Source organism: Hemicordylus capensis, chromosome 4 (genome assembly GCF_027244095.1).
Source record: "Hemicordylus capensis ecotype Gifberg chromosome 4, rHemCap1.1.pri, whole genome shotgun sequence".
In the NCBI taxonomy this organism is placed as follows: Eukaryota; Metazoa; Chordata; class Lepidosauria; order Squamata; family Cordylidae; genus Hemicordylus; species Hemicordylus capensis.
In genome coordinates this window covers 244,499,759-244,526,975 of record NC_069660.1, presented here as the reverse complement: position 1 = coordinate 244,526,975, position 27,217 = coordinate 244,499,759, and the positions used below count along the sequence as shown (strand labels likewise).

Genomic DNA, 27,217 nt, shown 5'->3' with positions numbered 1-27,217 from the left:
TCGCCCCAATTCAGCAAGTCGTCCTGAATTCAGTGGGGTTTATTGCTTCTGCGTTAACATGCACAATAGGTGTTTTATCCTGTTCATCGCTGTGTTCTTGCAAGAACAGATTGCGAGGTTCTGCGACAGACACCCAGCCACGGGGAAGAAAACAAACAGGAGAGGGGAAGGCGGGGATATGGTTGTCTACCGACGCAGTAGAATGAGGGGGCAGAATGGACCATACCAGTTCACGCTACTACCAGTGGGGGGAAGCACTTTTGAACAGTACTATATTGTTCCCTTATTTTTTTAAAAAAATAAATCAGTGTAAAGCGAGAACTAGCATATCGGGGAAGCAGGTACAAGCCCATCTGTTTTTCTGTCTGGAGCGAGTTTTTAACGCGCATCCTCTCTACCTGTAGTGTACCCTCCGCCGCCTCCCCCCGCGCGTTTTGCCAACTGCCACAGTGAGGCCAGGGCCAGGCCTGAGCCTGGCTTCCTTCCTTCGACACAGCAGCACCGCGACCGCGTCTTCCGGAGCTGCGTGCGCATGCAGCCGCGCTTGCAGCGTCATCCTGAGGGGCCGGTTTGAATGAGACCCTGAGGGAGGAAAGCGCCGCGCTGCTGGAGTTCGTTCTCGCTTCCTTGTCGTGAAACGCCGCTGCTGACGTTGCCCCTTTCCTTCCTGCCTGCCCTTTCTCCTCCTTGTCCGCCTCTCCTGCTCGCTCACCTCCTTGGCCGCCATGCCGCTTTACACAGGTGAGCCCGGCCCGTCTTCTGTCTCTGCCGCCATATACGGGCCTAGTCTGGCTTCTCTCTGCTAGGCCTGGTTGGTGGAACTGTGGGCCGTTGCAGTTCCCTCCCCGAGCCCCGAAGGACGGGCTCAGGCTTCTCGCTTCTCCCTTGATCCAACTGCTAGCCCTAAGCCTGTCTGGGCTGGAGACTCAAAAGCATTGCGGACTTTGGTGCTGATGAGAGAGAGGAGCGCGGGCGGGTGGTGGTTCTTGTCTAGGGATGAAAGCTAGAATGGAGAGAGGGTGGACGTGGGGAGGCGGGGAGAGAAAGCAAAGAGTGCTTGCTTATTCTTAAAAGGGAGTAATCTCTCCCCCGCCCCAAGCCCCATACACATCTAGAAAGAGAAAATAGTTGTGGTTCATTCTTCGTAGGCAGTAATCTTCTCCCTCCACCCACCCCCAAATACCCATTTTCACTATGCTGAAGATGTTGCTGCCCAGTTGCTCCCCAGCACTGCAGAGGCTTGACCGATCGATAATGATCCTAAGCTTAGTCTTTGGCTTTATTAGACCTAGGACCCAGCTTGAACCCCAACCTGCAACAGGACCCAGTTTGAATTATTTCCTGCAAGTGGCTATCTTTTTCCTTTTCTTATGGTAGCCAGGTACAATGGAGGATGACCGGGCTCCTACATCTTTAATAGCTGGTAATAATGAGAATTTTGATGTGTGCTGTTTGTCATGCACTAGGGAAAAATGTTGGATCTCCTGAAAACACCTCTGGTACATACAGCTCTTTAAAGATACAGGAACCCTTGTTTGTTTGTGTGCTGGTAATTCACTTTCTGTCTTTCTGTTTAATCTTTTAAAGCTGAACAGCAACAAAAAGAAAACTGAAATAGTGTTTATTTGCTTGTGAATTGCAAACCACCATCTGAAGACCAGTGTTTTAGAGACTAAACACACTGTTTGTATTTGAGTGAACACCTTCACCTTTCTACATGAGAATATATTGGGGGTTCTGAATGATGCATGGAGAGAGTAATGGGATCCTATTTTTTAGCTGAGACTTAATCCAGACAAGTTAGAGTGCTAGTAGTAAGGAGAATTGCTAGGGAGTGGGGGGAATTCAGCCAGTTCTGTATGGGGTTCCGCTTCCTCTGAGAAGTGATATGCAACTTGGAGGTTCTCCCGGATCTGTTGCTGTTCCTCGATTGGCAGCTATGATGACCTGGAGTGCCTTTCCACTGCTTTAGCTAGTGTGCTAGTTGCAACCCTTGAGACAGAAGGTCAGGCTGCTGTCACCTATGCCCTGGTCATGTTGAGGTTGGGTTACCGAAATGCATTCTTCATGAGACTGCCCATAAAAAGTATTGGGGAAAGAAGATGTAGAATGTGTTGGTCAGATTATTATTGGGCACTGCTCACAATGCACATATTACACCAATCGGAGAGGAATTGCATTGACTGCTTATTGTTTTCAGGTATAACTCAAGGTAATGATTATTACCTTTTAAAGACCTAATGGTTTTGGCCCCAGGTAGCTGAAAAACCTCCTATTCCCATTTGAATCTATCTACCTGAAGAGATCTGCTGAAAACGTTCTGATCCTCATGTCAATGTCTGCTGAAGCTAGTTTGTTGTGCATGTGGGGCAGGGTTTTCTCAATGATTGTCCATAGGCTGCAGAACCTGCTTTTGGTTGAGATCTGCACTGCCCTCCCTCTCCCAGTCTTTTATGTACGTCTGAAGATTGCCCTTTATATTCAGGCTTTTGACCAGCAGAGTGTGTGTTGCTGTCTTCTACTCTGTTTTTTTTATGGCTGCTGTTGTATTATTTACACCATGTTATTGTATTATAGTGTATCATTTACAACACTATGTTACACTTTAGTGATATTTGCCTAAAATATTCTTATATTGCCCTGGGCTTTTAGGATGAATGGTGGTATAAAAATGTAAATAATAAATTTTGTTCTACAGGCTTGTGCCAGTCGTATACTAAACACTGTATGAAAGGGAAGGTGAAATGTTAGCTATGTAGGACTTGCAGTCAGCAATAGGAAAATCAGTTTATGATGAGAGGAAGAGGATCAAGGCTTGACAATAATAGGAGGGGTATGACAGTATGTAGTGATAACTGAGGAGCAAGAGAGATTGTAGTAACTTGCAGTCCAAATTAGGACAATTCACCAAAATGAAACTAGGTATCAAACATGAAGCCCAGGCTAGATGGTAAGCAAAAGGATGGAGCCTCAGTAGTTTCCAGTTTGTAAATCTAAAGATGGGGTTTAGGGTGGTCTTTTTTGCAGACTTGGATCAATCTCTGAAAGGTGTGAGGTGGTTTCAATACATACACACAAAGGACTGCTTGAATAAAGGAAGCAAAAAATATAAACACACATACAATCTGGGTCTCCAGCACCATTCCTTCCAAGACAGAGATCGGGGAGAAGAGAAAAAAGGCAAAGCCGGATTGGGGGGTGTTATCTAGCATCTGCGTGTATTTCGTATCTCAAAAGTAGACTCCACTATCTAGTGATTTAGGAAAGAGTGGCCCACATGTTGTGCATCTCAGTGCAGGTGGTACCAATCTGTATGTGCTGCAGGCTCTTAACAAAGTGCCAGCAGTAGTGCACTTTTGTGATTGTCAGCAATGTATTTCTGATCTAAGTTGCACTTCTGTAGTGCAGATGTGCTGCTTTGAGTATTTGCACTCTTGCACAAAAGCACAAGAATGCTGGCACTTTGTTAGGAGTCTGCAGCAGTGCAGGCAGATTGGCACCGCTTGTGTTATACTGTGCAGCTTCTGGGCTAGTATTGTAAGCTCCGTGACTGCTGTATACAGTGGGCAATGAATCTAGCTATTTGGGGAGAGTTTTTGAATGCATATGTAGCACATTTTCCCTATTAGTAAAGTTGATAGCTAGCGTGAGTATGCACTGGGTGTGAAAAATTGACACTGGAGGAAGGTAAGTCCTCTGCCCGTGAGAGGTTTTGGTTTGGAGGGAGGCAGAAGGTTCACTACTAAATCCAAGATTATCCTGAATAGCTTGAGTATTGCACTTGCCTGCAAGGGCTCATCTTGTGGGCAGGGGCAGCACTCAAGATGTTTAGGATAGTCTTGGACTTGGCAAGTGACCCTCTATCTTCTTCCTCCAACCTCAACACCCCCCGCCCCCAGCTCTCATAGATAGAGGACTTGCCCTCTTCCTGTGCCAGTTTTGCCTACTAGCTATCAACTTTACTAATAGGGGAAGTATACTACATAAGCACTCTCCAAACATCTAGATTCAGTTCCTCCCCTTTACATAAAGCAGTCATGGAGCTAGCAATACTAGCTTAAAATGACTTGGTGGTTTCTACCTGGATCTCTTGAAATTCAAAGCCTATTTAATACCTGTGGATATGATGTAATAAATGGATCCTATATTTGCTGTTGCAGGGTGTGGTATGTAGTTGTTTGAATTGTGATGTTGCATCATCTGCATTGATAACTTTGGAATTATTTAGGGGGGAAATGCATATTTGATCATTGCTAGACATCAATGACACTTGTGGCAGAATTCAAGCCTTGTTTTTCTAAAGCTCAGAAGTTTATAATATTATTGACCTAGTTTACAACAGCTTTTACCTTGTATTGTTTAGCTGAATTTTTGTCAGGTTTATTCTAAAATGCAATACCGAACATCCATACTTTAAGTGTACTTACTTATTTATAATATGTATATATATCTTTTCAACAAAAAGTGGTTTACATAGCAGATAAATGGAAAAAAGAAAATGGTCCGCTGTCCCATAGTTCCTCACAGCCTAAAATGCTTAGTTAATAGAAAGGTTCACCCAATCTTTGGGTTATATCGAAATAAGATTAGTCACGACTAGGCACATTGAACTCAATGAGAAAAATTAGTTGTGACTAAGATCAACATAGATCTTGCGCTGAGGGGATTTTCTAAAAATTGAACACAACAAAAAATATTTATATACTGCTTTTCAACAAAAATTTCCAAAGTGGTTTACATAGAGAAATAAGTAAATAAGATGGATGTTAACACAGTAATTAATGGGTTTTCAGCATTATTGGTACTTGCATAAAATACCAGCTGATAATGGCTAAATATGGCATTGTGTTTGAAATCTTTATACATTTTGGAATCCTAGACTTGCGTATGTTAGAGTGAATTAAAACTGGTTATCTGTTAAAATAATTGTATAAGAATGATCCTTTCCCCCCTCTCCCTAGTTAATGTAAAATGGGGCAAAGAAAAATTTGATGGCGTTGAACTGAATACAGATGAACCTCCAATGGTATTCAAAGCTCAACTTTTTGCTTTGACTGGAGTTCAGCCAGACAGACAGAAAGTGATGGTGAAAGGTGGAACTTTAAAGGTAGCGTACAATAATAATCTTATTGCTATTGTATGTTTCATGTTAAGGCATTGGTACAGTTCTGAACAGTTGTGAACATACTAGGGATGTGCATGAACCTGTTCGGCGGCCCTTTTAAAGGCCTCCAAACAGGTTCAAATACAGGACCAGTTCAAAGTTTGAAGGCCATGGGGGTTGACTCTTTAAGGGCAGAGTGCGCATCCCTAGAACATACTAGTGTGGCTCATTACATATAGGTAGAAAACCAACATCAAAGAAATAGTTTTTGATAGTTGGGAGCTGCTGCAGGAAAACTCAACATAACTAAGGAGAAAGCAGCACAAACATGCATATCTCATTTGTCAGCATTTTTTGTAATTTTTCCACCACTAAGTAGTAGCAGTTGGTGCAGACTTCCTTCTAAGCTAAAGTGAAGAAATTTTGCTTATGAAGAGAAAATGTAAAGCAGCCAGGGATCTGCTGTGTCATAGCAGTGCATTTTTTAAAATTGGCTACACATATTTTGATCTTTAATGGCTAAGCAAAGAATTGGAGAGGGTCTTTGTAGCATCTAGTCCAAACACCTGCCTGATGCAGGAAATCCAGATGTAGAGCACCCCCTAGAGATAGCTGTCCAGCCTCTGCTTCAAGATCTCCAGCAAAGAAAATGGGCTCCTCCAGGTAACTGATTGCATTGCTGAACTGCTCTTATAAAGAGTTTCTTATATTGTTCAGCCAAAACCTTTACCCCTGTAACTTAGGCCCATTAGATCTGGTTCCTCTCTCCGGAACAGCAGAGAACAAGTCTTTGCCCTCTTCTGTGGTATGGCCATTGCAATAGTATAGATTTTACTGCTCTTTGGAGTATTATCATGTCTTCTCATTTCTCCATTCAACATATCTAGTTCCTTCAGCCTTTCCTCATAGGGCTTGATTTTCCAGACCCCTAGCTGTTTTTGTTGCTCTTGTCTGAACCTTCTTATTAGTACAACCGAAATCATATTATTTATGCCTGGATTTTGGAATAAGTAGGATTTAAGTGTCTTTCTGTGGATTAGTAGTAATTTGATCTGCTGAACTGTCTTCATGTATTACAAAACAGTCACATTTATTTTCTTTTGTTCAAATAGGATGATGACTGGGGCAATATCAAAATAAAAAATGTACGTATTGATGAATGACAATGTTTGGATTGTTACATTGGTCAGAAGTTTGTTTTTTATGCCAATAGTATTGTTACTGTTCTCTCATGGTACATGAATAGGACTGCTTTATAACTTTCTGAAGTCAACATAAAAGTAGCAATGAGAAGTTAAGTTTAATTGTTGATGCCATTATCTAGTTACTGTGGTGACTTCTTTCTGATTTTGAGTAAACAAAGTACTACTGGAAAACTTTCAGTTAAATTAGTGTGGTAAGCATTTATCATACTCTGAATGTTTTCCATAGTAACAGAAGAGATTCCATAATATGCTTAAGTAACTAGAAATTATCAAGGTTGTTAGGCCATTGTGTTCTGTGCTGTGGTTATTTTGTTATATTTGAAATTGTCTTTCCAGATTATTATTTGAAATCTACTCTACTTCTGTCCCTCCCCCCACCTTTTTAAACTGTCTAACCTTTTTTGAGCAGGGGATGACTTTATTAATGATGGGTTCTGCTGATGCATTGCCTGAAGAACCAGTAGCCCGACCCGTCTTTGTGGAAGATATGACCGAAGAACAGTTAGCCTCAGCTGTAAGCTGCTTTTTAACACTTTCCAAAAATTTGAATGTAGTGCCTTGCATCACCACAATCTTAAGAATAAAATGCTATGTTTTACGTACTTGGTTTTTCAAACAGTAAATAGAATCTGAAGAACTATCAGCTCCACATTATTTCCTCATACAAACTTCTGAAGCTGAGGCAAATTTTAAAGCCGTTTGTGAAATGGTATGGGTAGCAGTTAGCTTTTCAAAGGGGAGAAAAATGTATGCTAGGTTAATGCAGGCCCTTTTGTGAGCTGAATAGCTCTTTGGTAGGGATGTGCCTGGAACCGTTCCGGAGGCGGCGGGGGTGTTCCCTTAAAGGCAGGGGAGAGTGCACTTACCCCATCCGCCATATTCCCCCCACTGACACTCCCTTGTATCAAAGCCCCTTGAGGCGGCAGCGTGCCGTCCTGTTGCCCTCATTGGCCGGAAGTATCAGGCATGCATGTGCACGGTAGATGAGCTTGTGCATGGTATAGACGCCCGCGCTCCCAGTACTTCCGGCCAATGAGGGCAATGGGACGGCAGGGAGGTACGCTGCCCCCTGAGGGGCTTTGATCCAACGGAGTGGCGGCGGGGGAAATGCGGCGAGAGACGTAAGTGCACTCTCCCCCGCCCTCTTCGAAAGCCGAACCGGTCCTGGTGGCCTTGAGTAGGCTCAAGTCTACTCTTTGGATGCTTATCAGTGCCTTGAATGGTGCAAAAGTTACCCTCTTTTTGACAAATACACACAGGTCTTAAAAACCACTCCCAATAAGTAAATAACACAACAACTGTAAAAATTTGCTTGTTACTATTTTGAATTTCCATTTGTATAAGGAGTCATCCACTTTTGTATCTGCAGTAATATGGCTTTCTTTTTCAGCCTTAGTATGAGTTGTATTTTATTGATATATTGAAAGATCTTTTAAATGAGTGACTTCAGAGAACAGTCCTCTTTCCATTTGAAAAAAATCTGTATCTTCTGATCATATTTAATGATGTGCTCTTTGTTTTTAAAAGTAAAATAAATGTTAAATGCTGGTATTCTGTAAAAAGAAACATATTTCCAGTGTTTACAGCCCATTTTTCTAAGTATTAATCATAGAATTGGAAGGGACCTTGGATGGCTTGTAGGCCAACTCTTGCTTGGTGTAGGAATTTATCAAACTATAGTGCTATGTTAAGAGAGGGTGTTGCTCAAAATACTTCACACAACTTTTTCTGAAAATGTCAAATACATTTACACTTTTTTGGCAGATGGAATTACCATGTGGTTTAACAAATCTAGGGAATACCTGTTACATGAATGCTACAGTTCAGTGTATTCGCTCTGTGCCAGAACTGAAAGAAGCCCTTAAGAGGTAGGCTTCATAAGTATAATTAAAATGAAATATTGTTTGCTTTTTTAGTCAACATTGTGCTCAAAATAACAACAGTAGATTTTGTGGCTAGTACATTTGGGAGGAAAAGTGCAAGTAACAGTTTATACCTTTGTTCCTGATTATTAATAAAGACCACCTAGAGCTTTGGATGTCAGGTGGTCAATCGATTGATAAACAAATAAATATAGGAATTTTAACCCTATTCATAAGAACTCAAGTATGTCATTAGATATATTTTATTAGTAGGAATCTGATAATTCAGATCCAGAGTGTGATTTTTTCCTCTTATGCAAAGGAACTTGCATACGTATTTTGGAATTCTGCATTTTTGTGTTCTGTAGAGTTTATTCAATAACCTTTTATATTCTGATTCTAGACCAGTTTTTCAGAATGCATTGCACTCAGTATGATACCTTGTATATTAGTGTTTAAGTATATTTCTCATATTCCCAAATTCTAATATACTATGACTTGGACTGTGAATGAGATTGTGGTGTGAATGCTTTGATATTAGTGGATGGTGCAAAAATGATTTTGCCATGCCTTTTAAAAATAGCATGTTCATGCTTAATGTTACTTCTGTATGTTCTTTACTGCTACTTTGCTCCTGCTCTTTGTGAATTCATCAAGAAGCAGAATAGGCAAAGGTTAGTCTTGCTAGCACCTTTCAGACGTAGGTCTCTAATGAATGCCTTGTGTAATCCATTTGTATATAAAGAGGAGATTTATAGAATCCTAACACTTTAAAGTATTCAAAATGCCTGAAGTGTTTTGCTAAGGATCCTTCTGTGGACTCATTTTCCGTAAAGTTCTTAGCTTTTAATAGTACCTTTCTTTTGAGTATACTTTGAAAATCCTCCTGAGTAGTTGATGGAAGCTGCTGGGTGTGCCATGATGACTATATGTACTTTGCACCCAAGAATCAGAACTACTCATATTATTAAACAAACTAAATTTACACAACTGCTAGCATGATTTAGAGTTCTGCATAATTTGGATTTTTTGGTAAAATTTTGGCTGGCAGAGGTGGAAGAGTTAGTGGCGTAGAGTGGTGGAAAGTAGTCAGTAGAGGCATGAAGGGCTTTTCCATGGGCTTTGTGAGATTGGGAGCATAATTTGGGCTCATGTACTCCATCCCCATTTCCATTTCTGTGTATAGAAATGATAGGCTTAATTGAGAAGATTGTACATTTATTTGAATGCAGGATCTCCATTACACTGAAAGAGTGAGAACTGACTTTCTCTTGCAGAGTTTGGCAGATCCTGTATTTAAATAAATGCAGGATCTCCCAAGTTCAGATGTTCGCTTTGCACGCAGTGAAAGAGATGGGAGAGTGTGCGTACAAGCTTAACCCTCTTCTAGTCTCATTGGGGTTAGAACTCTTCAGGGAAGAAGATACCTAACGAGAGAAGTAGACCTGAAGATGCATGGACTTCTTATTGTGTCCATCTCCACTGAGAGGCATGCCATATATACACGTGTTATCTTAGGGGCTCTGTGTGGCAATCCATTCTGTCATGATAGTTCCTATCCAGAAATAATTCTAAGGTTCTCAAGATTTCAAACTTTTCATTGAATAGTTGTGTCCCAAATGCATGGAAGCTGCACATTCCTGATAAAGCCACCTTAGTGTGATTTTTGTGTGTAGTGTTCCATTTATTGTCGTTCCAGACTAAATGTCATGTTTTAAACATTGTTTAGGTATGCTGGTGCCTTAAGAGCTTCAGGGGAAATGGCCTCTGCTCAGTATATTACTGCAGGTTTGTATTTGAACAGCAGTACAGAGGCTTCTGCCATTTTTTGTGACTTGGTAACACAGCATCCGGTACTCTGTTCACAAGACACTAATGTTTTTTCTTTGTAGTACTTGCATTTCTAGCTTTCCAGCACTACTTGAGATATTACCATCTAGTGCCCTTTTAAACCCTAAACTGCTGCATGCTGAAAGGTGCATCTTTCTGTACCTTTCAAAGTATACTTAATTATAACAATGTGGTCCATTGCTGCAGCACTGTGCTGTTGCCCTTTTCAAATGTGAAGAAGCCCAACAATACTGTAGTCTAGACAGTGCACTCTGGAAGAAGAGTACTGCTTGCCTACTCTGTTTTCCTTTTTTTACTCCATTTTATTGCCCCTCTAAGATGCTGGGCCAGGACGGTATGATTTCTGCCACTCTTATTTAATTTTTTAAAAAGAACAAAATAAAGAAGAAAAAGCCCAGTTTGGGGTATGGTTGTTTTGAGGGGTGGCATGTTCATTGGCTGCTCAGTAACTGTGCCCCTCCCCTTTCTGAATTATGGAGCCTGGTAATTAATGTTCAAGTTACCACTTTATTCAACTCTTTGGATACACAATACACTTTCTTCTTGGTTTTTGGTGCTTGACAGGATCTCCTGCAGTGTATTTGATTCACTTGCATTATGTTAATCCCTTTTCTGAAGTCTAAGATTAACTCTAAGATGAACAAAAACATGCTGTGTAGCAGATACTAATCAACAGTACCAAGTCACGCTCTGTGTTCAGGTGAAGTCCAACATGCATAGAACTTCCCCATTCATTCCTGTGAACAGCTACAACCTTAATTTTAAATGAATGGAGAAACAGTTGCATGCACAGAAGCTTCTTGTGCTGAAGGTGGCACTGGTTTAGGATGTGTAAATATACACATTTCTCTTACTAATCTATTTTCTTTGAGACATACTGCAGAATTCGCTCACAAAGCCTGAATATTGGGTAACACAGAAGTGTCAGATGAGTGGTGATTCCTGGCTCTAGAAAACATCCTGAGCTGTATATGAATCATGTCTATCACCTGATCAATATTTCAGGCATATTGCTTCTTATATATATGTCTTTATATACCATGCTTCATTTGTAAAGCATTTGAAGCCTTACACTGAATAAATTTTATAGAACACAATGATGCTTCTCGCAGAAGAGAAGTTGCAGTGATTTGAGTTTTGTGGTTCCAGTTTTAGATGGCTTGCATGACTAGGAGATTGCACGACATGTTTTCTTGTGCATGTCAGCCGCTAGTGCATCTTTAGAACATATTGAAGCTCTTCTCATGATTGGTGAGAAGAGCTTCTTCCGGGTCTGTGGGGAGAGCGGGCTTAGCCCACTCTCTCCGCAGATGATCAGAAGACAGCCCTGGGTGGCCGGATTGGCCACCCATAACAACTACTGGCTCCATCACAGAGCCGGTGGGGGCTGTGGGGATTGGGGGCCGCGCAGCCCCCAGAAGTTCCAGGATGCCCTCTGCAAGTGCGCGGGGCATCTTAGCCCGGTCAGGGGGTCTACTCATGTGTCGCCATGGCACGGAGCTGTGCTATGGCGGTACATGATCAGGAAATCCGGGTTAGCGGAGCACTTGCTCCGCTAACCTGGGCTAAGGAGTGGGCTACTTTGGTGGGCTAGCCACCAGAGAACCACTGGGTTTGTCCGCTGGTTCTCACGATGGCTGGGCTTCCTTTGCCTGGTTTTCCCCCATCGTGAGAATAGTCTCATTGTGTGTTGTTTTTATCAATAGTCGATATTTGTCAGCTCTCAAGGGAAATGATGAATGTATACAATGCTTTCAAGAGGAGAGCTAGTCTTGTGGTAGTAAGCATGCATTATTCCCTTTGCTAAGCAAGGTCCGCCCTGTTTGCATTTGAATGTCTGGGAGCACTGTAAGATATTCCCCTTAGGGGATGGGGCCATTCTGGGAAAAGCAGAAAGTTCCAAGTTGCCTCCCTGGCATCTACAAGATAGGGCTGAGAGAGATTCCTGCCTGCAACTTTGAAGTAGCCACTGACAGTCTGTGTAGACAATGCTGAGCAAGCTGGACCGATGGTCTGACTTGCTATATGGCAGCTGCCTATGTTTCTAAAGTGAGAAGTTATGGTCATGTTTTAAAAAGTGTAAGGATGAGCCAGAACCATTTTCTGAATAGCTTCTGATAAAAATGCTCAGTAGCTACTGTGTTCTTGAACCCAGGCAGTGTCACCACATACTAAATTTCTGTATGTAATGATTTCACTTGTAGCTCTGGGTTAAACCTCTTTTGCGGATAGATTGGCTGTCGGAGTCGTTCTTCACCTGCCTGGCCCAGTGTACTGGAGGGCCTGTCCCTAACCATGGGGTGGGGGCATGTTCATCAAAACAGCTGCTCTACACGTTACAATACTAGTTTAAACTAGTATTCCTAGCACATGTAGAATGGTGGTTTGGATGAACTGTTTGAACAAACCGTTAGATACATCCCTGCACCCTGGGAGGGGGGGGAAGGGCATACACATTCACGGCATGAGCATGTCCTTCTCTCATGTGGTGGGCCAGGCAAAGTGTCCTCCGAACTGGCCCTCCATATATAAAATTTCAAAAATCTGCAGTTAGTTTATTATGGCATACATTTAAAAGGGATGGATTTTTAGGGAATATACTTATCAGTGTGTTTCATTTTTTTAATTCTTTTTTATTTTTAAGCTCTTAGAGATTTGTTTGATTCCATGGATAAAACTTCCTCTAGTATCCCTCCCATCATTCTCCTCCAGTTTTTACATATGGCCTTTCCCCAGTTTGCGGAGAAAGGGGATCAAGGCCAGTATCTTCAACAGGTAAATGCTTCTCTTTACTTTTATTTTTCAGGTAATAAGTTCCTGACAAAAATATTTTTTTTCAGTGTCTTACATATGAGGCAATAATTCGATGCAAGATTACATGCAGCATGTTTGTGTAATGCAAAATTAAATTGTAGCTGTTCTTGTATGATTCCTCATCCATACTTCTGGTTCAACTCAATGAAGGAAAATGGGCTTGAAATAAGATTACTAGTTTAGGTTCAATTCAAAATGCTTGTAGCTAACTTGTCATACAGGAGTTCTCAAACTTTTTGACACTGTGACCCTTAAAATAACATATAAAGTTAGGTGACATTCTACCCCCCGCCCTGATTAAAGCTACTGATTTCATTAAGAGTAGGTAGAAGATAATTCATCTTTTCAATGAGAAAAATGAGTTTGCTCGTTCCTGATTGGATTTTCAAACCTGGGCTTTATATTTGAAACTGCCAATTTAATAATTAATCTTTCCACTGGCAGTTTTTGCAACATATTTCAGAGGATTAGATATGAAGGGCATTGTAGCAGGTTTGAGGAGAGTTTAAAAAAAAGAAGAGTAGTCACTGTTTTCCTGAAACAGTTTTATACTGTTCATGCACATAACTTTGGAAACAGTTGCCGAGGCCAGGCACAGCAGTGGCACTTCCTTGGCTTACAGCAGGGGTGGGGAAGCTTGGCTCTCCAGCTGTTTTTGAACTACAACTCCCATCATCCCCAGCCACAATTATTGTGGCTGGGGATGGTGGGAGTTGTAGTTCAAAAACAGCTGGAGGGCCAAGGTTCTCCACCCCTGGTTTACAGGCTGGAAGAGATTTCCCAAGATTCCCCCCAAAATTGAAAATTTCCCCAAGAGGGAAATCTCTTTTGGCCTATTGGCCAAAGAAGCAAGACTGCTGTGCATGCCTTTGGCAAATGTCACCAAAGTTGTGTGCATGAACAGAAAATCAGATGAGCTCTTTGCCGATTTACCAGCCATCACCCTTGACTGTTCCCACACCTTAGAGACATCCAATTAGGACACTGCCGCCAACAGCTCCCTCCTGAGTCCTGTCCCCTCTTTGAACTGTTTTAGGCCCACAGTTTGAGAACCCCCCATCCTAATGCATATATTTGCAGTATTTTTGTTAGTGAATCAAACATTTAGTTTTTTGTCTTCTTCCTTTACAGGATGCCAATGAATGCTGGGTACAGATGATGAGAGTACTACAGCAGAAGCTAGAAGGGATAGAGGGTGACACACTTATGGAAGTAAGTCCTCTTAGCCATATGACCAGATGACACTATTTCTAAATTCTGTGTGCTCAGCCAGGTTTTTGACACCTCCCCCCAATTAATAGCAACTACTGATCAAAGAAAAAGGTATGTGTCCGTTATCTGCAGGCTGTTGGGCATTCTTGAAGGAGCGTGTGCATTACCTTATTTTCTCAATAGCCTAAATATGCCCTGTAGAGTTTCATCTCTAGAGTGCTGCCAGGTAGATTCTTTCAAGATATGATAAATTGGTTCACATCCCTGTCACTTAAAATTGTAAAATATATATTGGGGCATGCAGATAGCTACTACAGGGATGTGAAACTTGAGTATTTGGATATACTTGCAGAAATAAAAGTTGATCCAATGATAGATTGCTCATCTTCTTGAGGCAGTGTGCTTGGGACATTCCCAGTGGGAACAAGCACCCTCACTTCTGCGGTGTTCGGAGCAGCTCTGCTCAGTGGAGTTGCCCGTTGCAGTGAATGGGGGAGCTCTCAGCATGCACCATAACTCATTTGCTTACAAAGATTGGACTAATTGCCTGTGCTAGGAACTGACAAGTAGTGGCTCCCAAGCTGTGGGGTGCCATTGTGGATGCCCACACAGTCCTATCTAGAGCCTCTTGTCTAGAACCAGAGGTGTGGCCTTGCTTGTGTGCTTCCTCCCATGTACTTGGTAATTCATAATAATAACAACAAGTAGCTGAACACGCACAGAGCATCTGTGCGCTAGGACTTTGTTGCTCTCCTTGCTCCGTCATCACAGTCCCTGCTTTATTGCTGTGTCAGCTGCCACCTCACCACTTTTCACTTGCTGCCTGCCCACTCGCTCACCCCCTCCCCGCCACTTGCCTGCTCCCTATCTCTTCTCTATCTGCATATGGAACCTCCACTGCCCAATCACCACGGTGCTTCTGCTCTTCTACCTCCTATTGGTAAAGCACTGTGTGGGCGGGGCTTGCCATGTACATCCTTAGCCCCATGCGTGTGTGCGTGTGTGTGTGTGTGTGAGAGAGAGAGAGATAGAGAGATAATGAAAATAATCTTTCCCCCCAATTTTGTGTGTTTTAGTACTTTTGGTAAGGTAACCTCAGTATTTGTAAGAGGTAACATAATATCATCTGCAAACAGAGACTTTAAACTCTTGCCCTTGCACTTTAATACCTTTTATTTCTTTATCTTGCCTTATTGCTTTGGCAAGTGGTTCTATTCCTATTAGGAACAGCAGGGCTGATAATGGGGCAACCTTGATGAGTGCCAGAACACAGATTGATGTCATTAACCTTAATTTAAAGTCAGTTTTAAAAATCAAAATTTAAAAAGCCTAGGTGAACAAAAAGGTCTACCTGGCATCTAAAATCACAAACTGATGAAGCCAGGCAAACCTCACTGGTAAGGGTGTTCCATGCAACCACCGAAAAGGCCCTTTCCCTGGTAGCCACCCACTTCACCTTGTTTGGCAGGGTCACTCGGAGCAGGGCCTCTGAAGAAGATCTTAAAGTCCGAGTTGGGACATATGGGGCAAGGCACACTCTCAGGTAACCTGGTCCCAGGCTATTTAGGGCTTTAAAGGTTAAAACCAACACTTTGTATTGGGGCTGGGAATGGACTGGCAGCCAGTGCAGCTGATGAAGCACTGGCGTAATATGCTCAGAACATCCAGTTCCAGTTGTTAATCCTGTAGCCCTATTTTGTACCAGCTGCAGTTTCCGGACTGTTTTCAAAGGCAGCCCCACATACAATGCATTGTTGTTATCTAAGCAAGAGGTTACCAGAGCATGAGTAACTGTGGCCAAGCTATCCAGGTATGGTCACAGTTGTCATATCAGCCTGATAAAAGGCACTCCAAACCACAGAGGCCACTTGAGCCTCTAGCTACAGTTGTGGATCAATGTACATTCCTAGATTGCAAGCCTGGCCTTTCAGGGGGAGTGCAACCCCATCTAGAACAGGCTGAACGTAATTCACCTGGGTAGAGGAACCACCGACCAACAGTACTTCTGCCTTGTCTGGATTGAGTCTCAACTTGTTCATCCTCATCCAGTCCATTAGTGCATCCGGGCTCTGATTCAGGACAGTCACCACTTCAACTGCGATTGATGAAAAAGATACAACTGAGTGTTACCTGCATACTGATGACACCTCAGCCCAAATCTCTGGATGATCTTTCCCAGTGGTTTCATGTGATGTTAAACAGCATAGGGGAAATAATGGAACCCTGCAGAACCCAAAAGCATAACTACCAAGGGGTTGAGCAGTAACCCTCCAGCTCCATCTTTGGGAAATGGGCATTGAGGTAGGAGCAGAACCACCTCTACGCAGTGCCTCCCACACCCAACTCGGCTGCTTTATCAAAAAAGATACCATGGTCAATGGTATTGACCGGGGCTGCACTCTCCCCTCCCCCCCCCCCCCGCCCCTACAGGTCATCCCACAGGGGTGACCAAAGCAGTTTCTGTTCCAAAGCCAGGCCTGAAGCCTGACTGAAATGGAGCTAGATTCTAGATAATCACTTTTCTCCAAGAGTGTCTTGGAGTGTACTTGCCATTTCACATGGGGGAAAGCCTTGGCTTGCCAATTTTTATTCAGACTAGTTCACTAGTAAAACATTTGGTCAACTGACAAAGCTTTTAACACAATGATATCAAAGGTCAGACAAAAGTACTTTTGCTATTGTTGAGGTAAGTGTTGGCAATTCTGAATTTCTGTGGCTTGCAGAAATGCATAATAAAATTTTGCTTAACTTATTTTTACAGACTGACTCTGGAGCTTCAGGAGCAGCAGCAGCAGCACCTAAAAAGAAGAGCTTAATTGACCAGTTTTTTAATATTGAGTTTGAAACTACGTATCCTAAGCACTTTCTGGCAAGAAGTAAGGGATGGTGATAGTGATAATGTGATCATAAATAGGGTTGGGATTTGTAAATTCTACTTTCACAAATAGAATTTGTCATTAAAAATTAACCAGGTATAATAAGAGGTTGCTTATAGAAGTAAACAGCGAGCGGACAAAGAGAATAGGAATGTGCACGGAACTAGTTTGGCGCTTCATTTCTTGAGTGCTGAACCAGTTTGAAATGCCAGTGTTTGAGCCGGTTTGGGGGGTTTACTTTAAGGGACAGGGAGGGTGCCTCCTACCTGCCCATCCCTGCCCCGCTGATATTCTCCCGCTAGTGCTCCCCCAAAAAGCATGGGCACTGGGCTGCAGTGTTCCTCCTTGCAACCACATTCAGCGTCGCCACGCAAATGGCCAACGTGCGATTTGCATGGCAGTGCTGAACAGGGCACACTGCAGCCCTGCACCCATGCTTTTTGGGAGAGTGCTGGTGAGGGGAAAGCGGCAGGGCAGGGATGGACAGGTAAGAGGCACCCTTCCTGTCCCTTTAAGTAAACCCACCCTCCTGGGAGTGCACGGAACCGGTTCCGTGCATATCCCTAAAAGGGGAATGAAAATATAAGTTTAGGAAATTGTACAATGAGCACTGTAAAAACAAGGGCTCTTACTGAGAATGTAATCTAACAACTGTTGTTGAATTGGAAGAAAATGCAGCTTCCTTCTTCTAGTAAAGCCATGTTGGTAAAAACAGAAGCCCATGTCAACAATGAGCAGAGGTATCCTGTGGTATATACATATAGTCATTGGGGTGTGGGGACCCTGCCAAAATGCTCTGAGGCAGAAGTCTAGAAGTTTTTGAACGAGTTGCTGCGCAGGTGCAGAACGCATAGGTGCAAATGCAGCGACCAGGAAGAACTCTCTTGTGTGATATAAAGATCGTTGTTTCACAGCTATTTAAATGTTTGAAAGGAAGAGTAGTATTGACTTGCCTTTGTTTTAATATTTCATTAAGCTCAACTGTGCTTTTAAATAGAGCAGTGGCTCAACTCCTGGCACTTTTTTTCTTTCCTTAATATTGTGTTAAGCATGAAATGCACAGAAACAGAAGAGGAGGATGTAACAAAAGGAAGAGAGAATCAACTCCAGCTTAGTTGCTTTATCAACCAAGAAGTTAAATATCTTTTCACAGGTCTTAAACTGGTGAGCAACTGTTGTGACTTAGTAGCATTTACTTCTTTACTTATAAAGCAGTGTTTGAGAGGTCTCACTTAACTCCTGGCCATCTTGAAAACAGCTATGCAGGTGGTTCTCAGAACTGTGTCTTGGACGTGCACCAACTTCCATTCCATTGTCTCAATCTGAACATACATTTTACATTGTGTGTGTGTTTGTGTGTGTGTGTAGAGAGAGAGAGAAGCATGAAGTGACAGTAACGGTGAGAGAGAAGCTGCAGTGATTTTGAGGACTGTAAAGAAGACTGGGAGAGTTAGGTTAGCAGCTTCAGTAAACATGTTCAATTTTTTAAATCGAATTGTGATAAAGCAAGGTTTAATTTTGCCAGTAAAGAGTTGTTTCAATGTTCAAGATACAGTTCTGGATTGTGCATAATTAGCTTGCTGATTTGTATTTTTTACAGCACAATAGTAACAAGTAATATAGAGCTGTGTAGTATAGAATACTATGGATAATTGAGAATTCTGTGCCATTACATCTTAAATGGAGAGAGCCTGCTTTCCATCTGAGAAATGGACTGCCTCTTCAGTGGGTGGTGGAAATTTCAAAGAAACTTCCAGCTCTTCTGCATATTCCTCTTTTAAAATTGTAGTTTAAGATTACAGTTTTGATGGAGACCTGAGAATGTACCAAGGACCCTTTTTTAAGACCCACTGGTTTATGCTGCAAGTTATGTGACAGAAACTGCTACTAAACCAGGATAATGAATAAATACATAAACCACAGCAATGATATGGCAGTGATCTTGCATATAGTGCAGCATTTTGTTTCTCTTTCAGCGTCTTCAAGAAGAAATTACCAAGCTCTCTCCAACGTTGCAAAGAAATGCCCTTTATCTAAAATCTGTGAGTAGCCTTTGAGTAACACTTTTATAAATCAATAAGACCACATCAAAAAAACTCTCTTTTGTTGAAATTTAGAGGTGTAGAATTCCACAAGCAGAGAGTGCATTCCATGGGTGGCATCCAGGTGTTTGACACAGTGGTATGCCATCAGCTGAAACTCTTCCCATGAACAGGAAGAGAGTTCTGCTCATACAGAAAGCCCTTCTGGGAGCGCAACTTCACTTCCACAGCATTAGGAGCTTATGCTAATGATCCTTTGTGCCAAAGGTCTGTATACTACCCCATGAAATGAAAACAATATTAGCATTGTGTTGTATTATGTGGCTTGCTGTGTTTGATAAACATTATTTAATCAGAATTTCCATAAAGAAAGAGTGGAACAAAGTTTAACATAAAGCTATAATTAGGTTTGTTTGTACATCAGCTGTAATGTATACAATATATGTGTCATAGCTATTAGATATAGTAATTGTTCCCTTGCTAACTGTGCAAAGAGGCACCTTTTAAATGTGGTGTTTTCTTTATTGAGCAAGGGGAGAGCAACTGGCCCTATCCAACCCCAACACAGCATTCCTCCAGTGGCTGTTGCTGGTGTCTATCTTTATGTTTCTTTTTAGATTGTGAGCTCTTTAGAGACAGGGATCCATCTTTATTTATTTATTTTTATTTCTCTATGTAAACGGCTTTGGGAACTTCTGTCGAAAAGCGGTATAGAAGTGGTGGTGGTGGTGGTGGTGGTAGTAGTTTCAGTTCTTGCTCATCTGGAGATTTTAAAAAAGGGTAAATAAAGATTATAGCATCTCTGATTTAAACCTTTCTGTAACTTGAAATGTAAGTTTGACATTATAAACAGCTCCCATGTTTTGCTTAGCCAATCTTTGTGCACAAGAGGGATGTGGTGGCTCGTGACTACATAGACTCATTCTAAAGAAGTTTACAGCCTGACACATCGAAGGTCCAAAGAACAGCAGCTGTGCATAGAAACCAGCTAGCAGATGTGAATAACTTTATCTCCTTAATAAGTGAATGCTTATGTTTTAGTGATTTCAGGGAATGCTTTTTTTGTTTTAGTCCAAGATAAGTCGCTTGCCTGCCTACCTGACTATTCAGATGGTTCGTTTCTTTTACAAAGAGAAGGAATCTGTGAATGCCAAAGTTCTTAAGGTAGGTATCTTTCCTTGACAGCTCTTGAACTTGGCATGTGTTCTCAGCATTTTTTCTAACTCCTGTGACACACACACACACAATGTGTTAAAAATGGTCATCAGCCTTCAGAGTGGAAGCAGACTGTGCAGTCTGCCTGATTGGGTGCAGGATTCCTCTAGTAGAAGTGTATTGAACCAAGCACTTAGAATGTGTTGAGGGGGTGTTAGGAGAAAATCCTGACACAGCAGAGTATGCTCTGGTGGTTAAGAAGTTTAGCCTTCTATCTGAAAATGGTAGGTTGAGTTAAAAAAACACAAGGATTTATTAAGAAACTAAAATATCACATACTGAGAGAGCCATTGAACAACATACCCAAACAGCACTAGCCTTCAACAACTAAACAATTCAGACTCTAACTGTATCGGCTCAAGAGGTTTCGGTGTCTCTTTCTCTCTGCATTGAGGAAAGGTGGGTTTAGTTCCTTTCACCCTTATACAACATGTACACTTTGACTCTACATTACAGTTACTTATGTTTTGGCCTCTGGCTAGATTCTTCTTCTCCAGTTGAACTATTGCTTTGGGATTTTTGCATCCCATTCTTCTATGCCATAAATTCAAACATTTTAAATATCAACACTGCTTTGCAGTTTTGGTCTGTTCATTTATACAATCCGCTTCAAATAGGCCACTCTCTTGCAAAGTCCCTTTCATAAGTAGCTCACCTTCATTTGTGCTAAAACAGTGTTTTCCTTTGAATTTCACCTCATGACTTCTCTCTGTAGCACATTTAACTGACATCAGACTGGACTGGTTTTCCTTCAGCAGGGCCACTTCTTTTATATGCTTAACAGTTGTATCTTTGAGAATGCTTTCCATCAATTTGCCCGGCACAGACATTAAGCTAACTGTCCTGTAATTTCCCAGATCCCCCCTGGATCCCAATATAATGCTGATTTTTTAGAAAAGGCAGGGAGGATCCAGGAAATTACAGGAACCAGTTCCATGCTTGGAGTCATTAGGGAGGGGATTGAAAATAAAACTGCTAATATCATAATGCCCTTTATACAAATTTATGGTGTGGCCACATTTGGAGTATTGTGTACAGTTTATTTATTTTATTTATTTATTTATTTTTGCATTTTTATACCGCCTTTCGTTAAAATATAGCCCCAAGGCGGTTTACAAAAGTTAAAAACATACAATAAAAACACAATAAAAACAACATGCAAGAGTATAAAAACATATAAAAACAGGCATAAAACAATACAAGAAATAAAAACACCCAGAAGCAGCAGTAAAAACGATTATGTAAAAGCCTGGGTAAAAAGCCAAGTCTTTGCAAGCCATTATACCTCAAGGGACATTATAAAACTGGAGAAGGTGCAGAAGAGGGCAACCAAGATGATCAGGGGCTTAGAACACCTTCCTTATGAGGTAAGGTTCCAACACCTGGGGCTTTTTAGTTTAGAAAAAAGACTGAGGGTGACATGAGAGGTTTAAAATTATGCATAATGTGGAGAGAGAGAGAGATTTTTCTCCCTCTCACATAACACTAGAACCAGGGATAGTCTCATGAAACCGATTGCCAAGAAATTTAGGAACAACAAAATGAAGTACTTCATTATGTAAGGGTGAAGTACAAAGTGCATAATTAACCTATGGAATTCTCTGCCACAATATATGATGACAGCCACCAACCTGGGTGGCTTTAAGAAGGGCTTAAATAAATTGAGGACAAGTCTATCAGTGGCTACTAGTCTGAGGGCTATAGGCCACCTCCAGCCTCAGAGGCAAGATCCCTCTAAATACCAGTTGCAGGGGAGCAACAGCAGAAAAGAGGGCATGCCCTCAGTCCTTGCCTGTGGGCTTCCCTGTGGCATCTGGTGGGCCACTGTGTGAAACAGGATGCTGGACTAGATAGGGGCCTGATCCAGCAGGGATGTTCTAATAGACAAGTGTGGGTACAAACAATGCATCTTCAGTAGTTGATTTCATTGTGTCTCCTTTTTGCCATTTGCAGTGTAGCCTTGCAGAACCTCTTCCTTCAACAAACATCTACTTCCCTTCCACTAGAAAAATGGGAAGCTACTAATTTGTGTCCAACTTAGTAAACCTTTCTTTTTCTTCAGTCAAATTGCTGGTTGCACCTGAATTAATACAAATTCCAGCATTACATTTTGCACAACTAGCTCTTAAATTCTTCTCTGTATGCACAAATGTCTCAGATCACACCATGCTGCCACCATGTGTCACAGCTCTGTCTGAACCAGCCCCTTGACATTTAAGTTTAACAGCTGCCACCGAGTAGACTTTTAGGCTTTCTATGGCTGAGCCTACTGAAAATAGCCTTCCAACTTCTGCTGTATTAAAAATGTAGTAGTGTGGTAAAGGCTTTAGGCATGGGGTGGAGAAACCAGAAGGAAGCTACAGATTTTTTAAAAAAATCTTCACACAGCAGAGTATGCTCTAGTGGTGAAGTTTAGCCCAAGAGATTATCTGGAGACAGTAGGTTGAGTTCAAGAAGCAAAGATTCATTAAGAAACTAAAACAGCACATACTGAAAGAGCCATTGAACAGCATACCCAAACAAGCACTAGCCTTCAACAACTGAATAATTCTAACTGCCTTTAGAGACCTATTAATGTAACTCCTCACGCCTCTGGTGGTCAAAAGAAGTCACTGCAGTGCTAAGTCAATGCTGTACAACAGAAAGAAGGCATAATATCACAAAATGTTTCACAGGTGTTCTGGACAGATAAGGTTGTCCAGCTTTTCCTATGGTATTAATGGGATTTTTTTGTAATTAAATCCTGAGTCTGTCAAAGATTGTTCAAGCATTTAAAACAGTTGTGGTAAACCATCAATGGATGGTTAGTGAGTTTTACCTTTAGGTAAAGCATCATAAGCATCTGCTTTTCTATTTGCTTCTAGGATGTTAAATTTCCTCTTATGTTGGATGTCTATGAATTATGTACACCAGAACTTCAAGAAAAGATGGTTGCATATCGGTCAAAATTCAAGGACCTAGATGATAAAAAATTAAATCAACAGCCAAAGAATGTAGGTAACCTGTTAAGTTTGACTTAATCAAATTTTTCTTTATATGCTTGTCTTAAATCAGAACCAGTATTATGCAAGATTACTATGATTATCCAATATTTCATTTTAGGCTCTATTGTTTTTTATTAATACAGTTTTTAGACTGATATTTTATAGGTTTGAATAATTGTTTTCCTTGGAGCTGTATAGTGTTTGGATTTGTGCACATGGGCACTTCTCCTGTGCTTCCCCACTAGTAAGAATAACTCAGCTGAGGTGAAGGACAATCCTGCTGGTTGATGATTGCAGGATGCCATCAGCACGACACTTCTGACTTCTTTAAATCAAAAGTAATTTGTGATATAGCACTTTAGAATTGATGGGGGATCAGTGGATCATGTCCTGAGTTAATGTCCTCAGTATTACATGCTGAGCTTTTGGCCTAGAGTATTGTTTGAGCATCTTAGAGGTCTGGAAGCTGCATGTTTTTGACAGAATATCCCTCAGTTTTATCAGTGTTCTTAAAGGCCAGGTATACACATTTTAATTTGAAAACCTCAGCTTTCAAACAGACTTTTGAATCTCCATTGGCATTCCAGTTGCACATAAAGCATACTACCATGTTCTTTAAATATAATGAACAGGGTTAGCTAATAAGAAATTGAAGTTAAACCATAGTTTTCTGACAGTTGGGCTTAAGGCTGCAGTCCTATGGACAGTGACTGACGTATTGACTGGCAGCATGGTCAACGACATGCTTCCACTGTGTCAGAGGACTTGGAAGCACAGAAGAGGGCTCTTGCAGAAGTGCCTGCTGACTCGGTTGCAGAATAACGTGCCTGTAACAGGCAGATGGAAAAGTGGGAGCAGTCCTGCTGTGTCCCTGTAGCTGGTGCTTCATTAGGATGTCAGTCACTTTGCAAGCCCCATTGAACTCAGCAAGACTTGCTTCTAGGTAAACATGCAAAGAATTGTACTGTTGGACTCATACTACATATGACAGTGGAGGACCTGTTTGCTTAAGCTTGGAGCTACCCAAATCATGTATGGAGACCAGGAGCTGAATCTGCAAAAGAACATGCAGATTATGGGAGCTGGACCTTCCTATTGGCTACTCGGTAGCCCCTCCTGCCAGGCACTTTTTATCCCTGACAGGTTTAAGCAAGTTGGGATCTGAATAGTGATCCAGTGACAGCCACAAAAGTGGGTTCTATGCCTGTGCAGACCAACTTTGGGATAGATTATTTAGCTCCTCAATGTGCCCCTGCCATGTGCAAATACTCCGTGCCTGTTACATTCAGCAGTTGGGCACCATTTCGCTCAGTTGCTTTCTGGCTGCCAAAGCAATCACTACTTCAATGTCTTCGGCTCCTCAGAAAGTTTGTATTTTGCTTATTTACATGTTCCCTCATTTGCTGGATTGATCTTGGACTGGACTTTGACTACTCTTCCTCTAATTGTAAAGTATTTGGTTTGATTTTATGGACTCTTTGACTCAGAACTGTTACATGACTTCTCTTTAGTGTTTTGGATTGGTTTTGTTTGCGTTGGTGGATTATTTCGTTACAGACTACGGAAAGTTTATTGGATATTTTTTATTTACAGACCTAATTGGCATACTTGAGCTGCTTTCTCATGAGCAGGACCTCTCCCCGGGGGAAAACCACCATTAAAAAGTGTGCTGACTGTAGGGGCAAACTTCCGTCTTCTATGGATGGCCACAAACTGTTTTGTTTGGGAGAGGGTACTCAGCGTCAAGCTGTTCAGTCTGCTCTTTGTTTTCCAAGCAGTCATTGAAAAATCGGGCAGCTTGCTTGAAAGTAGTACTTCTGGAGGAGGCACTATCCCCGAGGAAGTTGTCTCTCAGATCTCCCTCAATGCTCGGCATGGTGCTGAAGTTGAAGCTAGAGACTGCTCTCATTATGCAGCCTAAATCCCTGGTGCTGAGCCGGCCGACTTCTGCGTTTAACTTGGTTTTTAAGAAGCCAGAGTCGATGTTGTGGCATAAAATTTCTCGTTGAGAAAAGGGAAAGTGCAGAGCAGAGGGGAATAGTTCGGATGCTCCACCTCCAAAGAAGTACAAGGACAAATCTGTGAGTTGTCCCGTCCCCACTCAAAGTCAGGTGAGACAACTCCATCCCCTATGGGGCTGCAGTGCTACTCTCCGCCCTCATCGTGTCAGGATCGAGCTAAGTCTTTCTTTCTCTGAATCAAACACCACGTCATTCTCCAGTTGCGTCAGGGCTTTGACATAGAGCCGTAACCTTATCTCCAGCAACAATTCTCCAGTCACTGTCAATGCCTCAATGCCCACTGTCGGAGGCGAGGTCTTCAGCATCGATCCAGTAGACAACATCTCGTTGGTGTTCATTGTTGGCTTCGATGCTGAGGTATCTTTGGACTTGAAGTCGACACAGCATATTTTGCCCCATTGGAGTCTGGTGACAGCACTCCGTCTGCAGGCACTTTTAAAGACTTTCTTAGTCATGGGCTGGATGTGGAGGATGATGATGTCGTGGATGTTACCCATCCAGTCCCCAAAACACCTTTTTCACCAACACTGCCAGGTTTTACAACAACCGTTCAAGGTCTACAGCTGGTGCGTGGATGCGATGTTGCATCCACGGATCCTTCACATGTTCCCCTGGAGGACTATAAGGTGTTTAAAGCATGGGAAGTGATGTGGGTGGAGGCTCCACAGTTGGTGCAAATGGCTATGCAAGTCTCCCCACCTCTAGTTGTCATACAAGATATGGCTGTGCACTAGATATGCACAGCAAGTTGTGACTCCTCAATGTGCGGTTCTGCAATTTGTGCATTAGGATGCAGCTGTGCAGGGCTTGCCTACTTCCACCTGTTACTAATTCAGCTGCTACTAAGGCTGTTACCTGTGCTACTCAAACTCAAGCTGCTACCCCTGCTCCAGTTTGGACTGTTCACTCTATGTATTCTCAGACAATAGTTCAACCAAAATCTATGGCTACTCAGATGATACTAGCCTGTATACGACTCAGACTGGTTCTTCACTTACCTCAGACAAGGCTATGTAATCCTTAAAGTCTGGGACTTCGCCCGGCTCTTCGGCAAACTTAGACAGATAACACCAGCTGGTGAAAGCGAGTTCTTCTGTTACAGCACACACTCCTACTAAGGTGATCGGCTCTACGCAGGTGAGATCTGAAGAGCCTGTCTCCTCTGATGATGACTACAATTCCGTCTCTTTGGAGTCCAAATCTACCGGTAAGAATTCTGACCCAGACCAGAATGTACCTACCACTCCTTCCATATCTCCAAATGAGGAGATGCGGTCCTACCACCAGAAAGTGGCAGAGATGGCTTTGGTACTAGGTCTCGATCCAAAACAGAGAATGATGGATTTGGATGACCCGGTTTATAATTATTTTTTTAAGGAAACCTTGATGACTCAACCTGTATATCTTCCCATGCTTCCAGTAATAACGAAGTCAGCATGGGAGGTGTTAGTGACATCGCACTTTTTCCCATCTCAAAAAGATTGGAAACACTCTACAGGGTGCAGGAGGAGGATAATGAATATCTATTGAATTAGCTGATACAGAACAATATCATTGACTGCGGTTCTTCCAAGGGCAACAGGTGGCACACTACACCGGCCGATAAAGAGGAAGCAAATTGGATGTTTAGGTGTGTGCTGAACTTCTGCTATGGCGTATCTGTCGATAAAAATTGCAAATTATATGGCCTGTTTATCCAAATATACACTCATTTTGTGAGACAATCTATTTGAGGAACATGCAAATTTGTCTTCAGAAGAGTTCCAAGTGAAATTTGAGGAAACGTTTGCAAAAACTACTATAGCAACAAGACAACAGCTGAATAATGTCAGGCACCTGGCAGAATCGGGATCTTGCATGCTCACATCTGCAGTTGCGTTATGCCAATATGCTTGGTTATGCCCCACCAGCCTCCAACAGGATATGAGAGACATGGTGGAGGCTTTTCCTTTTGATGGAAGAGTTCTGTTCTGTGATGAAATGGACTCCACAATGGAAAAGTGGAAAAAATCTAAATATACAACTAAAGAC

General features: G+C 42.0%; 1 protein-coding gene across 2 annotated transcripts in view; it reads left to right on the top strand.

Moving 5' to 3' along the window:
* Positions 1-505: 505 nt before the first annotated feature.
* USP14 (ubiquitin specific peptidase 14) overlaps positions 506-27,217 on the top strand; it is a 35,063-nt gene continuing 8,351 nt past the window's right edge. Inside the window, exons 1-13 of one of the 2 annotated variants that reach the window (XM_053243848.1) lie at positions 506-741; positions 4,962-5,107; positions 6,217-6,249; positions 6,719-6,823; positions 8,074-8,177; positions 9,901-9,959; positions 12,667-12,797; positions 13,968-14,048; positions 16,810-16,898; positions 17,974-18,088; positions 18,901-18,966; positions 20,038-20,130; positions 23,046-23,174. In XM_053243848.1, coding sequence (XP_053099823.1) covers positions 726-741; positions 4,962-5,107; positions 6,217-6,249; positions 6,719-6,823; positions 8,074-8,177; positions 9,901-9,959; positions 12,667-12,797; positions 13,968-14,048; positions 16,810-16,898; positions 17,974-18,088; positions 18,901-18,966; positions 20,038-20,130; positions 23,046-23,174 — 1,167 coding nt within the window. In that variant the 5' untranslated portion in view covers positions 506-725. The remainder of the gene's footprint in view (positions 742-4,961; positions 5,108-6,216; positions 6,250-6,718; positions 6,824-8,073; positions 8,178-9,900; positions 9,960-12,666; positions 12,798-13,967; positions 14,049-16,809; positions 16,899-17,973; positions 18,089-18,900; positions 18,967-20,037; positions 20,131-23,045; positions 23,175-27,217) is intronic. The other variant, XM_053243847.1, reaches the window with a different exon arrangement.